We start from the raw sequence: 17,158 nt of genomic DNA, 5'->3' as shown, positions 1-17,158 counted from the left end.
CCTCTCCCGTATCGCCCAAGGTCTCATTTATTGGGTTCGCAATGCTAATTACCCGATTTCTTCCGGATTTGACATGGAATTGATGGAAAAAGCTGTCAAGGGATGCATCGATGCCTGCCAACGAGCTGGCATTCATATTGAAGTAGAAGAAACCAGATGGGAAGGCCATCGTCACAGAGCAACGCACAGCAAAGACAAAACTCAAGATACAAACACCGTTACCGAACTCCACCCTGGCAGGACCGATGTCGACAAAAAATCGGGAGAGACGGAAAATAAAACTAAAAATGACCGCCGTGAAAGCTTAAAGAGCGTAGATACAGGGTACGGAAGCCTGAGTCATGAGGATGATGACGGTGATGAGGAGGAGAGAAAGAATATTGTGGTTCCCCAATGCGATGAAAGCTGTTCTCTTGCCAATTAATCAATGTGGCTAAATAGACATTGTCTGTACCCATTGTTATGTCTTCCATTATTATTTTTATGTTTATTTTTTTTTTCTTCTTTTGGAAGGAATGACCGAGTTTCATTACACTTGACGACTTAGGATAGATGTCATATTTGCGTATTTACGAAGACAGGGAAAACCAGAACAAGATAATGATCAGGTAAAGGTGAAAGGGACCCTCCACTTACCTATATATGTTTATCTCATAGAGAGAGTTATTTTATCACTTTAAAACAGAGAAATCCCAGATTACACTATTGAAATTAGCTATCTTTTTCGCCTCAGATCAGAGATACAGTGAATGATTTTGTGTCTCCAGCGACTATCCGCTCCATGAGCTGCAGTTCGCAGGACGCCAAAAAGTTTTAATCGCTTCTGCTCCTTACTTCTGCACTGTAAAAATATTTAGACTACCAGACGCGGAAGCTCCCCTCCCTAGCCTTGGGAGGGTTTTAATGATATGTAGAAAACCGTTTGAAACATACTTAATATGTTGTGATATAAAACGAATTACAGGATTCCTAACTACCTATGCACCAAGGAAAGAAACAGCGTGTGTTGAACACGACTTGGGTCGGTGGGGAAATTTTGCTCTCCGAACATCAGAAACTACGTAGTGTTTCCAAGTTAGATTCCAAGGACAGTACGGAATTCCGTTTTTATTTCTCTCCCTTCCCTCCTATTTTTCTTCTCTTTATTCCCAAAAAAGGGGTCCTGTAAGACGCGAAAGTGGTGGATGAAGTTGAATTCAACCCCTCACTATTCAGATATTTCAAAAGAATGGTTAAATGCAAGGAAAATAATGAAAGAGACACATTGGCCAGCTTAACTATGGCAAAACATGTGAGAATTGAAAAAAAATAGTCATGCGAAAGCTCCTGCTAGGTAATTTCTCTCATGTGTTTTGTCCATATAGTGAGAGAAAATGGAAGCGAGCAATAGAACATGGAATCCATATCTCGCTCAATTCAAAACCAGGAATGAGGATGGGAATAAATAAATGAGTGACATCATCAGTAGTACATAAGTCAGTATAACTTACGAGGAACGACTCAATTTAGGTTTCAACAACACCATTCCCGTTCTTCATTATTTTCTTTCGTTTTGTTCCCCTACACATATTTCCCCCTTCTATCCAATCACTTTTCGCTATCAATGGGGGTTAGCTCTCACCAACCAGTTACTTTTCTGCGGTCTCGCTTCGGGACGGAAAATTAGGTACTTCAACTGGGAACATCCCTTCTCTGATCTCCGCCTCCTCCAAAGTCAGCACCTTGATGCTCGCGCCCCCGATGCCAAAGGCGCGTTTTATCGCCTTCCAGCTCTCTACTAATCCAAGATACACGGCCACAGCACCAAACACTATGCCCCATTCCCACGTGATCCCCGAGTGTTTGAAGACTGACCTATTCACCACAGGCAAATAAATAACGGGGAACAAGAGGATGGCTCCAGCGAAGACAGCCCAGAAGAGGAAACGGTTCTGCCACAGGCTAGGGAAGATGGAGAAAGGGCCAGTGTAGCGTGCGGGGTCGAGATTGAACAGAGAGCGGCAAAAGTGCTTGACTTCCCAGGCGGTGACGAGGAGGAGGAACGTTATTGTTGCATAGGTGGTGGCACGCGCGCGGAATACAACTTCGCATGTCTGGTTCCATTCCTGGTTGCAGGAATCTCCAAGATTAGCGCCCCCAGCGCCATATACGACTGCTACGAACGCTAAGAGGCAAAGAGATCCCATGAATGTGCCGTATATCATTTTATCCATGATTAGTTCGCGTGTGAAGACTCCGACTCGAAGGTCATGGGGAGGTCGATACATGATATCTGGTTGGCTTTCTTCTAGACCTAGCCCCAAGGCGAGGAATGATGAGGTGACTAAGTTCGCCCACAAAATTTGTATGGGAGCAAGAGGGAAAACGGAGTTCCTATCTGCGTCTTTGAAGGCCAATGCCAACAAGAGCAATATCACTTGGGCAATGTTGGAAATCAGTAAGTGCATAAGAAACTATTATTGGTTGTGAAGTTAGCGGGAAACTGCCAATGGAATTATTTCGCATGTGGGAAAAATAAGAGTTGTTTTTATCTTTCTACCTTCTGGATATTGTCGAATAAGCGACGTCCTTCTTCAACAGCTTTCACGACAGATGCAAAATCATCATCCGTGAGAACCATGTCAGCAGCTTCTTTGGCCACATCGCTTCCATTTTTTCCCATAGCAATGCCGACATCAGCATGCTTGAGGGCTGGGGAATCATTTACTCCATCGCCAGTCATGACACAGAACGCATTTCTTCGGTGCATCGCCTCCACCATACGAACTTTGGTGGCTGGACTACACCTTGCGATCACGAGGGGTAGCGCCTCAATAACATCGATCTCCGCATCAGAGAGCTTGTCAAATTGCTCGGCACTCATGACTACAGTGCTAGCTTGAGCGGACGGTATCATATTCCCAAGAATACCAACTTCATAGGCAATAGCCGTGGCTGTCTTGATGTGGTCGCCTGTAAGCATGTGGACGGTAATGCCAGCCATATGGCATTTCCTAACCGCGTCGGGAGTTTCCACACGAGGAGGATCGTAGAGCCCAACGAGCCCAACGAACTGGAGGTCTTGTTCTGTGGATTCGCGTTGGGATAGTTGACCCAACTCATTTTCGGGGATAATCTTGTGCGCCACACACAGGACTCGAAGCCCTTCCCCTGCCATGTTATCGACAGCGTAGCGAATCTCCGACTTCGTTTTATCCGAAGACCTCAGTAATGGCAACATGGATTCGGCTGCGCCCTTGGAAAATGCCTGAGCACACTTGGACTTGGAATCTTGATAGACGACTGTCATTCGTTTTATTGCTGAATCGAAAGGAAACTCTGCCAACTGCTTCCGCCGGTTGCCTTGAAGTAACGCCAGTTTTCCGGAATTGAACCGGAGGGCAAGAACATGAAGAGCGATTTCTGTGGGCTCTCCAACGGCACTCCAATCATCGCCAGCATCCGTAGCTGACTGGTTATCGATTGAGTTTTTGTCATTGGGGTTGTAGACAGACGACAAATTGCACAGCGCTACAGCATTGAGAAACGTGGTGAAGTTGGAATTCTTGCCGACATGATCGGTATCAATATCTGTGCCATCCATTTGAACAAATCCACTTCGAGGATCGAAGGGGTTGGTCGTATCGTGGACAGTCAGGGTTCCAGCGCCCGGAACCCAGGCTTTCCGTGCAACCATTCGACCTTGAGTAAGTGTACCGGTCTTGTCTGAGCAAATGTTTGTGACTCCGCCCACAGCTTCAAGTGCCTGTAGTTTTCTAACTATCACGTTGCCTTTGGCCATCGCCTTTGTACCAACAGCGACAGTTATGGTGAGGACTGCAATAAGTGACTCGGGGATGACGGAAACGGCAACACAAATACCGTATATCAATACTTCGCCATGTACATCCCATTTATTGGCAGAAAAAACAATTATAGTCAACATAATCGCGAGAGCGAAGAGCAATAATGCGAATTTGCTGAGCTTGACTTGGAGTGGTGTTCCCACCAAACCCAGGATATGAACCAAGGTGTTCTTCACTCTATTTAATGTTCGTAGGACTATGTTTGAACCCATAACACTTTTTGGCCCCTGCTGGCGTAACAGCTGTGCAATCTTACCAACCTCGGTTTCCATTGCGGTTGCGGTCACAATCCCAACCGCACGACCCCGAGTCATCGTACTTCCAGAATAGGCCATATTCGTCCGATCCCCTACTGCCATTTCACGAGAAGGGAAAACAACGTGGGGGGTTTTGGAAATAGGCAGCGATTCGCCTGTAAGGAGGGATTCGTCGGTGGAGGCATTCACACCGTCAAACAGTCTTAAATCTGCTGGAATCATATCTCCAACTACAAGTTGGACGACATCACCTATGACGAGTGTCTCAGCTTTCACAGACTTGATTCGGCCGTCGCGAATGACTTTACACACTGGTGCAGAAAGGGCTTGTAGCGAAAGGATCGTTTTTTCTGCACGATAATCCTGGGCAAAACTGTACTCAAGTGTTATAATTTTAGCCTCATGTTATAACGGGTATCTAGGAAGTGGCGAGTGAGAAAGCGACCTACCCAACAACAATATTGAGAAGGATGACAGCAGTTATAACGGAACCTTCTATATAGTCATTAATCCCAAAAGATAATGCCATGGTTATGACGAGTACCTGCATATCATCGCACCAGAGTTAACATTGATGTTATCGATCCATATTAACCAGTTGGCTGGCGAATAGTCGACTCGGGAAATAAATGCTTTTTCGTACTAAAGTCAGACTGTTTGACACCTGTCTTAACAGAATTTTCCACAGGGAAACCCCCTGTGTTCCCTTAACCTTGTTAAGTCCATCCCGCTCAAGGCGATATGCCGCTTCGGTACTACTGAGTCCATGTCTAATAGAATAATTATCAGCCCTCCGATATTAGGTCATAAATTTGAACACCATTATGTGAGTGACTTACTGCAAATCAACTCCCACAGCACGAAAGACTTCCGAAATGGGGTAAGAGTAGGCGTATTCACAGATTTCTTGATGCTTTTGAAGCTGATCAAGGGTCGAATAAACTGAGTGGTTAAGGGAAACAGCTGTACTTGGACACTTAGAGACTTCTTCTGCTTCTCCTGTATGGCGGTCGGTGGAAGGCGATTGGTTTAGGGTTGATCCCGGGTGCTGTTGATGGCCTTCATGAATAGAAGAACGTATTGGTGGCTCTGTCGATTCCTCGACATCTGGCGGAGAGGTCTCTATGCCCATTCAATAGGAGGTACGATTTAACAAGGGAGCAAAAGGCCTCGACGAACAGCTCCTTGGATTATAGTCACGGTAACGGTGGTAGTTGGGATGATTTGAAAAATAGCTCTAAGCAAAATGCATATAGAGAAGTAGTAAAGTTGAAGTAATAGAAAAGAGTGGAGAGTACGCTTGCGGGGATACTATATAGAAGTTCCGTTCACGCTGGTTTCTCCACTTCTCCCATTCAGCAGTATGTGGGTCGGATCAGGATTCAACGAAAAGTTCCAATTTGAACGAATGCTCGGAACTAGCCATGGATTTCACTGCCACAATTATGACGATACCATGTTTTGTCGCACACCTAAGAATCTAGGAAATTTTTGCTGGGCTTCCCCACACTTTCCTGCTGTGGCCAGACGGATGGAAATAAGAACTGGATACAGCATCGACAGCCCAAACCAGCTATTGGTCGATTGGATGCCCCATATCCACTCGGAAAGAAGAATAAATGAGCGAAACCTCTCCTTGCTGCATTCCGCTCGACAAATTCTCCGCCTTGACCCTCTGTTTGGCCGTGGGGTTGCCGGAGAAGTTCTGGCCATTCTTTGTTGAGCGGGGTTGGCTGTCTTGGCTGTTATAGGCTGCTCAGCTGCAGCTGTTGAAGGCCTAAAGACCGATTTGGAATTGGACAACACACTTCAAAAGTTTCTTGTTGAACATTTTTCCCCATTTCCCACCATTTCTGTTTCCTCTGTGGAAATGAGTATGTGCGAATGAAAGAGAATTCATAGAAATATTTGACGGAGAAACCGCAAACTTCCTGTATTCGTGTTACAAGGCTTTCTTTATTGGCCCTGTAACAGTTCCATGGCCGCTGCTTCAATAATAAACTGACCCATGTACTGCAGGTGTGGCTGTCTTATCATGATATTAATCCGGAGTTTTCCTCTTTTGCCATTAAGTAATAATAACGGTTAGTCAGTTAACTAACTCCTGCCAGTGATGGTTAAAGCAAGTCGCTGATGGGTGACAAATGCTGATCATGATCGTCCAACCCCCAGTCACCTACGGACGATCACTGTCACCAGCAGGTTGTGTCCAGGGCACGCTATGTGTCGACGGGTGCCTTGGCTTTCATCATGGTTGTGGTTAGCACCGGGCCCGACTATCACAACACAGACAGCACCCGAAGCTGCCGAACCGACGCAAGCATGTGTATATTGGCCACGCTCTGCTCACTCGACACATATCAATTGTCGTCCTGTCGCACAACGCAGGCAAAGGTAGCACATGACCTGCATTCGAGCCGGAAGTTTCTAAGTTTTCGGGTAATCCCCATCTGAAACACACGGTATACAATATCGCTAGTACATGGTCAGTGAAGGATCGACGTATATCGTGACACGTATTTTAGCAGGGTGGTTGTGGTTTGCGTGGACCCAGCTTCGAACTGTAACCGCGGGCAATGGGTTTAGAGCCTCCAGCGACGTCATCCTGTAGAATGTTGTGATAAAGAAGCGTTGGCCAAGAGGTACTGCCGCTGGATAGAACTGAGATTCATGAGCCAGATTCGCACATTAATGCAACCACCACCGTGAGTTGAGAAGAGAGAGCTCTGAAAAACGAGACCTTGAACGTCCTGATTGTGTTCAAGTTTGCGAGTGAACTTCGGAACCCGGCCTATCTATCCTCCGTGTACCTGGCAAAAATTCCAAAAATGTAGCATTAGCCACTACGGAGTGAATATAACCTGATTATTATTGATGTGTGTTCAATTTCATGCTCAAACAATTACATGTTTCTTTCCAAAAAGATATTCGTACCAAGAATCAGATTCCCTCCCACTAAATAATATTCGTTGCCAGCCTCTTCTCTTAATCCAATGCTAGACCTTGATGCCTCGCTCACGCCACTCCGTTTCCCTGACGGTTCGGCATCGTACACATCCCCCACCGGAGACCAGATACTGGGGTCTGTAAATGGCCCTATTGAATCTGGCCGCCGCGACCAAAGGCCAGAGGAAGCAACAATAGAAATACTCGTTAAGCCAGGCGTAGGTGTTAGCGGGGTTGGCGAGAGATATGTCGAAGGCATCTTGCGTGGTGTCCTGAGTCGCGTTATATTATTGCGGGAAAAGTCCATGCCTAGGGCAGGAATCGTAATCACTCTGGTGGTTTTGAAAAATAAGTGGGCTGACGGGAAAGTTACGGAACGGGGTGGATCGGTGAGTGCAACGAGCAACGCAAAGCGTCAAAGCATTTTCCGGTTATACCTATCGGAAACTCGGTCTCTGCTGCTCCTCTCCTTGTTGGCCCTTCCTTGCTAACTTTATGCTACGAAGTGTCTTCCGATTTTACCTTCGTTGCTTCATACGGCTCTTCTTGCATTGCTCTCTGCTACAATCCCACTCTCTATGATATACACTTCTGTATTGATCGCAGTATCTCGGACGGGCGAGTTGGTAGACAATCCCTCAAATTACCACATCAAAATTGCGAAGTCATTACATGTCCTATCATTTTCGTCTAAGGGACATCTACTATTTAATGAAAGTGAGGGTGAATTTGACCTGGATACCTGGGACAAAGTTCATGAACTAGCCCAATCTGTCTGTATTGGAGGCTCAGGTAGAATAATGGGAGACGGTGATGTTGATATGGATGGTGCAAAAGCCTGCCAAACCCTTGAACAATTTGTGAGAGATACGGTGGAAGAAAAGATCCGAGAAGACCTCGCGTGGAAAATTTCAACTTCATGAATACGCCATTTTACATATTCCCTTGTTGCACGATAAATCGGACAATGAAAAGCAAATATATAAAAAAGATGAATAACACATTTAAGATACCGGGCAATTGCACGATAACACGCAAACAAGCGGCCATATCCGCTGTAGGTCTTATCACTCTCGGCGCATTACACATCGTCACCCACACAGGCACAACCATCCTATGTCACGGAATTTGTTTCACCACGTTTGGAATATTCCAAGCCTTGAAGTTCTGGCGCGTTCTGCTGACGTATATGGATGCACAAAAGGAACATTTCAAAGGAGCATTTCCAACATGTCCCTGGGTCCCTCGCCAGCAAATAGGAAATTTCATTCGAGCCCGATAGGTAAACCTCCTTTGGTGTTGTGGGGCCTGAGACGGACTGATTGCTCGTCGTTTGGTATTTTCTCGAAATAGGGTCATATAGGAGTGGCTGTGGATTCATGGGGTTTACATCGATGCGTGCAGTCCGTTTCCTTCTTTTCTTCTTTGTGGGACTTGGTTTACCTTATCGACTGATGATAGTATAACAACTCCGTTGCTCATTGATACTCGTATGCTTTTTGAAAGCCTTTGAAGTTATGTATCAAATCTCCTTCTTTGCCCAACTGAAGGCCGGAGCTCTATGATCTCCCTGCATATATCACTCCTACCCGAAATATACCCATAATTTCGTCCTCTCGCTCCTCCACAAATTGAGCAAGTTGCAATGAGCTACTACACATGGTGAAAACGCACATCCTTACATCAACTGCTCTCTTTGAACAATTTCGCACCGACACCAACATGCTCGTTTGAATATGATGTATAATGCAAGCCCTCAGGTGCACTCTACAAATAAATCGGACATGGCTCAGTGGCTTGCAAGCCAAAAACTTAATGCCTGATATTACCAGGGGCGAAATGGAATTTTTTTTCAATTCACTACTTGACATCCCGATATTGACATGCTTGCACATACGACCAAATTCACGGAACCCATGTGCTGTACACAACCTATACCTCTCAACCCCGAATCGCGGAAAACTATCCAACATGCTGTGAGGAACCATAGCGAATCCCCTTCTTGTTACACCGATGTCATCGTCGATTTTCCTATCTATCTGTCTGGAACCATGTATTAGCCAATGAGGATATAATATCTCTGAACCAAGAGACAGGAAGGAAAGTAACAAAATGTACCAAAATCATCTACAAACCTTAAGAAGAGATTTATTGTCCCTTTCCATGCATCACGAACTTGTGGCCAGCACACATAATATAAGGTGTATGACTGTGCGTATAACGAATTTCCGTTGCAGCGCCTACCATTAGTATAAGTTGATGTGGAGGGGTGTATAAGCAAACACACTTAGCTAACATGTAACCGGTGGACGTTCACTTTAGAAACCCCCTCACACTGCGAAAAGTCTGTCGAAATAGCTTGCGCCTCGTCTGATAGAATGGCGTCTCGCTTTTAAATTTTCTGATGCAATCAATTCCAAGTCAAAATTTGTTGACATATCAATATCCGGGACGAGGGGCCAAAATAAATATACAAAACACCTGAGGTATATTGCACGCTGAGGGAGATAAGCAACCACCATACCACCTACATGTTAACACCAAGCCCCAACGGAGCGATAGTTAATCCACCTCAGGAGAAGATATAGCACAAACACAAGCAGGACTAGCAAGATGGTCAGGAGGATGGCTATCAAGCTGTTGGGGGCGAGGCAGCGCTCGAGACCTGGGGTGTCTACAGAGTCTCCAGAGCCGGAAGCAGACCTGGAATTGGACAACGTGGTAGATAGCCCACTTTCCTCATCGGCAAAGCTGCCACCTGCACCGGTAAAGTTGGACAAGAGAAGAGGAGTTTCGTCGTCGTCGGCATCTTGTGGGGTTCCAGGCAAAGCAGCGGATGCCTCGGGAGTAATGTTGTTCTCGGCCATGTTGCTTGTAAAAACGCAGAAAGTGGACAGCACTTTTCGACTACTTTATCCTCTGTTTTGATGGAACAACAAATATGGATGGAGCAGTAGGACGATGAAATGTTAGGTCTGGGTGTTGTTCACCAGAACGTTCGTTAGGTTGAACTCCGGAGACGGTTCACGAAGGATGTCAATGAACAGTGATATCCTGCCAACGCAATATCGCACAGTTGTGATGCCAATTGATGACATACTATTCATGAATGATGAGTGCTAAGAAGTTTATGAGATTCCATCATATGAAAAGTTTTTTTTTCCCTTATCATTAATTTTTTGGGCCCCTTTCCGTGTGTTCATCCTCTAGATCCGCATCTCGAAAATGAAAGCAAAGACAGATGAGGAAAATGCCTTCCCCCCGGACCAATTGCTTTTGAACAAGAACACATTTAATTTTTCTTCGGAGGCAGCTTGCGATGTAGGCTTATATTCTTCATTTCTAATTGCTCTGAAAATACGATGATGACAGTGGCTGTGGCGGTGGCTGCTTGGCAATGATGTCAAAAGCCATTGGAGATAGTGTCAGGAACGAATAAGAAGATAGTTAAATAGATGATATTATAAATAAGAGTAAGTATATAATAAGTATAAAGTATATGCTTCTAGTAACTAGTGGCTAAGGAAGAAAGAGAAAGAGAAGAAACGAAAAGAGGGATATACATTTCAGGTATATATTTTCTACGTAGCAGGAATAATGATAGTGGTGAGTCCATATATTCTGGGCTATAGCTTGCAGTACATACTCACAAGTATAATATGCTTAGTTTGTTTATTCTAAATAGCACTGTGCTTGATGTATATATAGTATATATAGATTGCTAATATATATACTATATGTGGTGGTGCTCATTGATTGTGGTTGTCATGTCATCTCATTCAACCCCAATTCGGTTGAATTTTGGTTGCCAGGAGTTGCAAAGAAAGGACATAAAAGATTCCTTATGATCCTCTTTCTCCTTTTTGTTTTGATAATGAACTACAGGAACATATTACTGCATTTTTTTGCTGTGAATAAAAAGGTTTTATATATGGTGTTCTTTGCAAAAATACTATCTGAGGCAACATGTGGGTGTCTTTGCAGGGGCTCAGACGACCTCTGTATTGGGCTTCATTCCATGCTTCCCTAACGAAATTTGATCCTCACAGTCAGCTCTCTTTTCTATAAGGCCACTATTCAAGTTATGTAATTTGATGTAGGTAGCGTAGTGTAGGGTTTGGCGCACTTTGCCCTTAACCTCCTTCTGGTCGTTCTGGAGGACAACTCTTGGCCATCAATGCCAAAGCACCAGACCCTGAGATTTGTTTACTTTAATCATGCTACACATTGCCTACGACGACAGGAAATCCGTTGTCAAGAGGGAGGAGTCTAGGGAATAGACTAAAGCTACATCTCAATTCAATATCGGGCGGTTAAGTACCCATATGGACTCGGTTCCAGCAACCTTGGCCCTTCAATCTGCAGAGGTGAGAGACCTTTTTGTTGGTTCGATCTACAAATCAAAACTCTTCCCATTTTAAGAATATCCCAGGTTATTATTCTCTTCAAATATCTGATTCTGGGTCCCTTCATTTGATAAATGGTTCTGCGTCCCATCCCTCGTAGTAATACTAACTTCGCCTCTTAGTTCAGTGGGGTCTTGCTTGTCCTCGCCCCGATCTAACTTCTTCTAAGTAATGGAACGGAAGGGCATGCTGTTGTTCCGGACTGCTGGGCTCAAGGGTCTACCTGGGTAAGTCCTCTTTTATTCTGTGCAACTGGGACGGGAGGATATGTTCCACCAGAAAGTGATGGATATCTCCGCCCCAGGCCATCCCCTTCGCGGTTTACAAATCCTTGTTCTCTGCCTCCAGTCAAATGTTATGTATTATACGACCGGAGGAAGGGGGAACTCGTTCCAGGCCAGATCAACCAGACCCAATGAATAACCAAAACGAACTGGAGAAGCTACCTGACCAGCATTTGTCTCACTTCCTCAGAACTTCAGACTAAAAAAAAAAAAAAAATCACGAGCAAAGCGTCCCACCCCAATATGTAAAGGCAGCAAGAAATCGCTTCGCACAATTGAGAGCTAGCGGCGTCTGAGAGATTCTCAGCAAGAGCGATTCAAGGGTTGATAGTGTTTTTCCTTGGGCAAATTGGACCCTGTTCCAACAACATATGGTCCCGGACAAGAAAATAGGGAGAGGATTGCGGGATAATAGAATAACGGGAAGATAGAAAGTACACTATCAATAACTACTTTTTTCAAACACCGAAAACAGCGGCTCTGCGCCCACTGCCGCTGTAGTCATCGCTCGTTCGCCAAAACCTCTTGCGCATCTCACAAAATATAACTGTCCTCGGCTTCCTCAGCCCTTGGATTTACAGGATTGGCTTTCATGGATTCATCGATATAGTGGACGGAGGCTCCGTTGACTGCACTGCCAGGGGAGATCAGCCCCGGGATCCGGACGAGGTATGTGCCACATGCTGGCTGGAGGCGACAGTGCGTTGGGTGTAGTTATTGGATTTGGAACACTAAATGATGCGAAGTTGGTGGGGGATTATTGCCCACAGATGGAGTCCAGGTACATCAATGGGGTTTCAATGGGTTAATGGCCTGTTTGATGATGTTCCAGGGATTGCTATGATAGATGATACACCTTGAATATCAAGGAGATGAAAGTATTGTGCATATACTGTGATCTTCGGTTAGTGATTGCTGGCTGAGCTATGTTAGGCGAGTGTTGTAGATTAGATACCAGAGCAGCGGAGTCCAATTCTGCCTCATCCCGAGCACAAAGGGAGAGACGGACAGCAGACATCACAAATGAGCAGGGCCTTTGGGTCAGTTTCTCACTCGGTCAGGTAAAAAATAAAAGGACAATGGTTCATGCTGCTGGCAAGGGCATCAAACTACCTATCGATCCAAATTAGTAGAGAATGGAGGGTAACTTTCGATATGAACCTACCTGTCTTGACACCATCCAGCGTTTTGAAATGTGTTAAATATATGGGGTCTAAGCTGAAACAACCTGAGGTATCATGGGGTAAGCTGAGTTCGTCTGCGGAAGAGCTAGGCTCCAAGGAATGTCGACAGCGGCCACTAAAAGCTTTTTTCCTTTTTTCGTTAGAGCAACAACGATGACATGGGATGGATTTTCTCGTTGTGGTAGCTGCGGACCTTGTGGTAGTTGTCTTGCATCACTTTGGTTGGTTTTCGGGTTCACCATGATATGGTCACAATCCAATTGCGTTGGATGCTTGGTGCCATGGGGGGAAGCCTATCACAAGTTACAGAGCCACTTTGTGAAAGCCATGATGACAGCTTTTCGTAGATGCATTATTGTCAATCATCAATGCCAGAGGATAGGCTCAAGTCCAAATAATCAAGCGCCCGCTGCAAGATCTCGAATCCTGTGGGCGAGTTGGCATCCAGTTAAAGCCATCTCATGGCTGCGAGGCTTTTGTGCCATTTGTGATGTGCAAGGTGAAGAAAATTAGTGCAGCAACGAGGTTTTAGATAATAATATCTCTTGGCCTCCCAATTTGCTTGCCATCCTGCTCGAAGCTCCAGGCGCCCCAAAAAATCGCCAACAAATAGATACTCACTAATACCTTGGCCAAGCGTGCCAAACCAAGCCCTCGTTCGGATTATATTTGCCCAGACTTTTATGACAACATTTATCACCTGTGGAATCGGCAGAGTGAGCAAACTAGAGGCGCTAGCAAATAAGTCGACAAGGGAGGGAAATTTCTCGTCACATCTGGCGATTTTGAGTTTATTTGCTAAGAGCCAGTCTGCCATTTCCTTGTGGAGAAAGGGAGGTAAAACAGAGCACTGTTGGCACTTTTCAAGTTCTGTAGCATATTTAGGTGGGTGAGGACAAATGTGGATCGAGCAAATAAATTACCTATGTGATAGCCAGCCAGCCCTGGCACCAAAGGTTTGAGAAGAAGCCGTCTCAACCGCACATGGGATGAGGAGGTCCCAAACGGGGGGTGTTGCAAGACAATAGGAGACAGGGTTGACCTTGATAGTTACCAATTTTACTTAATGCCACCACAGGGATAAGACTTAAGTGCACTGCACATACCTACTGGTGAACTACTAATCGTGCCGCGCGCACCCACACCTGATGTGGGTGCGCCACACCGTAACGATAAAAACAGTGTAATGATAAAAATATAAATAATATGAACTTCAAAAATCAATATCTCAACACCATGTAGCTAATCTATGATAATTAATTTATCTATATCATCTGTAGTAACGGTATTATTTGCTAGACATTCATATATATTATTAATTTCTTGTTGGGTTGGTTTTGTGATGTTTTTTTTCAAATCTTTCTTAATATACTTGACTTTTTTATAATGTTGTTTTTCAATCTCCTTCTTTTTATATTGTGTGATCTTTCTATTTACATCTCTCACAATGAGTATATCTTCTACTTGAACCTGCTGATATGTATTTTTGATGCTACAGTGTTTGATTGCAAGATAGTAATCTTCAATTTTATTTTTTTTTATAGTATTGAATTTTATCTGTATGGGACTGTTTTGAAAAATCTTGTGCAATCAATTGCTCAGATGAAATGATTTGAAATTAAGTATATTTTTCATATCTTATATTGCTTTCTTTATTACTTGAATATGATTGTGAGGGGTGATGACAGTGTGAAGAGTGAATAGTAGAAGATAGTATATAGTGTAGTGGAAGATAATAATAATTATAGTAGTAGTATAGTTGAAGTTGTAGTTGTAGTTGTAGTTGTAGTTGTAGCTAATCGCTGAAGAGGAAAAGAAAGAGAAAGAAGATGTGCGAAATACATGCATCCATATATATATACATACAGAAATAGTGGTAGCGAGAGTATAATGGAAAGAGGTAAGAATAGACGAAGATATAAACAAAGATAATATAATAATAAGGAAATAATAAACGAGTGCATTACAATGATGTTGTAGCTTTTTAATTGTTTTCAGAGAGAATAATTGTGAGAAGATAGTAATTAATCAATTTAATTGAAAAGAAAAAAAATTATTTTCTTTATATATCTACAGCTCAGAGCAGTCAGAGACTTTAGAATTTAATTTATTAAATATAAATTACAAATTGAAAAGATTGATGTTATGATTCACAAAATTAATTTAAATAATGAAAAGTTGAAAAATCTTTTTACAGATGTCAATTAAATTTTATAGAAATTGACATTTTTCATATTGCTCATATTCATATCAAACAGTTTGATTAACTGCCTTTAAATGATAATGTTTATACTGTTAAAATAATATCTCATTTAGTGATTGTACTATATGAATTGAATGTGAAGAAAATTCATATAAAATAATATTGTGAAGATTGCAGTACTGCAGAAATTTTTCAATAAAATGAGATTTATAATTATCAAAAAACAGTAATTAATGACTGCTTTGTTAATGTTTTTTAATAACTTTATTAAAATACTGAATTCAAACAAAGTCAATTTCATCATTAATATAGTCAGTATTTGACATCATGATTGTATATCCACTCAGTAAATTGCTTTGTGTATATCAATCTTTAAAATGAATTTTGAATTTCATAATAATGAAGAGATTCAATATCTCTCTATCTGCTGAAATACATTCAATTACAGTGATCAATTCTCAAAAATATGATGAAGTTATAATTGAATTCAAATTTTTAAAAACAGTAATAGCTCATTCTTCATATTATTAATCTTATTGAAAATCAATCTCATCAAAGTTGTAGATATCACAGATTTGAAATATATATTTTTAAAATAAAATTTTTAAATGGTTAAATTATATTTTAATATAATTAATATTCTTTATAACAATTCTTTTCAGATTCATTGCTTTCTGCTTCACTCTTTTATATTCATTCAAGTTTTGTATATATTAATAAATTCATATCTTATTGATCACAAATGAAAAGGTTGAAAAATTAATATACTCATATTTAAACATAAAATTTACATTATTTTGAATCTGCTCTGCAATTAATGAGCAATTATTTCTATTCATATAAATTATTCACTCTTTCAATGCATTTTTCTGACTCTTGTTAAACTTCTTGTTCAATGCAATCTTTGCATTGTGTGTTTTTTTTTCATTGATGCTTGTATAAAGATGTTGATAAGGAACATTGAATTTGCACATCAGAAATAGGATTTTTTGTTTTCAATTGCCATTATAGACTTCAATGACATTCTGAATATGTTTTTCAATATCATCCATTTTATTGATCATGGTGGTGATGATATATTAATATTTGAAGGTTGATTAATGAAGAAGTTGATATTTTTATCGTTACGCTGTTTTTATCATTACGGTGTGGCGCACCCACATCAGGTGTGGGTGCGCGCGGCACGATTACCAGCAGTGAATAAGAATGTATTTCGGTCAATCATTCAGCTCTTCGGTCAGTATATTGTCAACTATTATGAACATCCCTAGCTGTGCAGTAGTAATACTTAATTGTTCGATCCAAAATATCGACATCTGTATTTATTGAAACCCCCAGGAGGCACTGTTATCCTTCAAATATTGAGATATTGCTGCTGGTGAAATGCTGCTATTTTGGGGGGAATTCAAAAGCCAGTGGCAACAGGTAATTACATGTGAAGACAGCACCTCTTCATCGGTTTTGCTCCCGGTTGTTGTTATTAATAGCGAATTGACTTGATGTTGCTGTTGCCATCACCGTCGGTCGCCATGGGCCTGAAGCAATGGCAGACGCAGGTCTCTTACATCAGCAACCCTAACTAACCCAATAAGGTTAGTAGACGCCTTGTTATCGCCGAATACGGTAATCTTCACAACCAAGCCGCAGCACTCAAACACCCATGGTTATTGTTTGACTTCCGGCGGCGCGACGTTGAGCCAACCCAACTAAAGTACCGCTTGACTCTATATAAGCCAGCATGGGCTACTTCGCTCGTCCCTGTACCCGTTCTGCATCGTCGAGGCATGTATGTATGTATGTATATTCCCCAACTTCTTTTTCACGTTGTCCAACGAATATCTCGCAGGTTCTTCCTTGGCCCTCTCGGCTTGCTCCACTAAACCTCGTATCTCTGCTGAGCAGATAACACATCCTGCCCCATTCGCCATTCGTTGCTCTCCAGCTGTTGTCAAGTGGGGGGGGGGGGGGGTAAGACCACCACTCATTGTTGGGAGTTCCGTCCACGGCGGGGTATTTGACTGAGGCGTGAGCTT

At 42.8% G+C, this 17,158-nt stretch overlaps 5 protein-coding genes across 5 annotated transcripts; 2 read left to right on the top strand and 3 right to left on the bottom strand.

Annotated features, from left to right (window-relative positions):
- Nucleotides 1-82: 82 nt before the first annotated feature.
- Nucleotides 83-424, top strand: HCAG_07217 (predicted protein; the record flags this gene model as incomplete). The annotated part of the gene is made up of 1 exon (XM_001537745.1): nt 83-424. The coding sequence occupies one exon, from the start codon at nt 83-85 to the stop codon at nt 422-424; it is 342 nt and encodes a 113-aa protein (XP_001537795.1).
- Nucleotides 425-1,628: 1,204 nt separating this feature from the next.
- On the bottom strand, nt 1,629-2,267 carry HCAG_07216 (predicted protein; the record flags this gene model as incomplete). The annotated part of the gene is made up of 1 exon (XM_001537744.1): nt 1,629-2,267. The coding sequence occupies one exon, from the start codon at nt 2,265-2,267 to the stop codon at nt 1,629-1,631; it is 639 nt and encodes a 212-aa protein (XP_001537794.1).
- Nucleotides 2,268-2,527: 260 nt separating this feature from the next.
- HCAG_07215 (calcium-transporting ATPase 3) lies at nt 2,528-5,234 on the bottom strand (the record flags this gene model as incomplete). The annotated part of the gene is made up of 4 exons (XM_001537743.1): nt 2,528-4,475; nt 4,552-4,646; nt 4,746-4,872; nt 4,942-5,234. 4 exons carry the CDS (start codon nt 5,232-5,234, stop codon nt 2,528-2,530), a joined length of 2,463 nt encoding a protein of 820 aa, XP_001537793.1.
- A 1,861-nt stretch (nt 5,235-7,095) lies between these two features.
- On the top strand, nt 7,096-7,971 carry HCAG_07214 (predicted protein; the record flags this gene model as incomplete). Its single annotated transcript, XM_001537742.1, has 2 exons — nt 7,096-7,437; nt 7,555-7,971. The coding sequence occupies 2 exons, from the start codon at nt 7,096-7,098 to the stop codon at nt 7,969-7,971; spliced, it is 759 nt and encodes a 252-aa protein (XP_001537792.1).
- Nucleotides 7,972-9,378: 1,407 nt separating this feature from the next.
- Nucleotides 9,379-9,915, bottom strand: HCAG_07213 (predicted protein; the record flags this gene model as incomplete). The annotated part of the gene is made up of 2 exons (XM_001537741.1): nt 9,379-9,418; nt 9,620-9,915. 2 exons carry the CDS (start codon nt 9,913-9,915, stop codon nt 9,379-9,381), a joined length of 336 nt encoding a protein of 111 aa, XP_001537791.1.
- Between the last annotated feature and the right edge of the window lie 7,243 nt (nt 9,916-17,158).

This window comes from Histoplasma capsulatum, genomic scaffold (genome assembly GCF_000149585.1).
Source record: "Histoplasma capsulatum NAm1 scaffold_8 genomic scaffold, whole genome shotgun sequence".
NCBI lineage: Eukaryota > Fungi > Ascomycota > Eurotiomycetes > Onygenales > Ajellomycetaceae > Histoplasma > Histoplasma mississippiense.
Note: the sequence above shows the minus strand (reverse complement) of the source record. Positions and strands in the feature narration are given on the sequence as shown.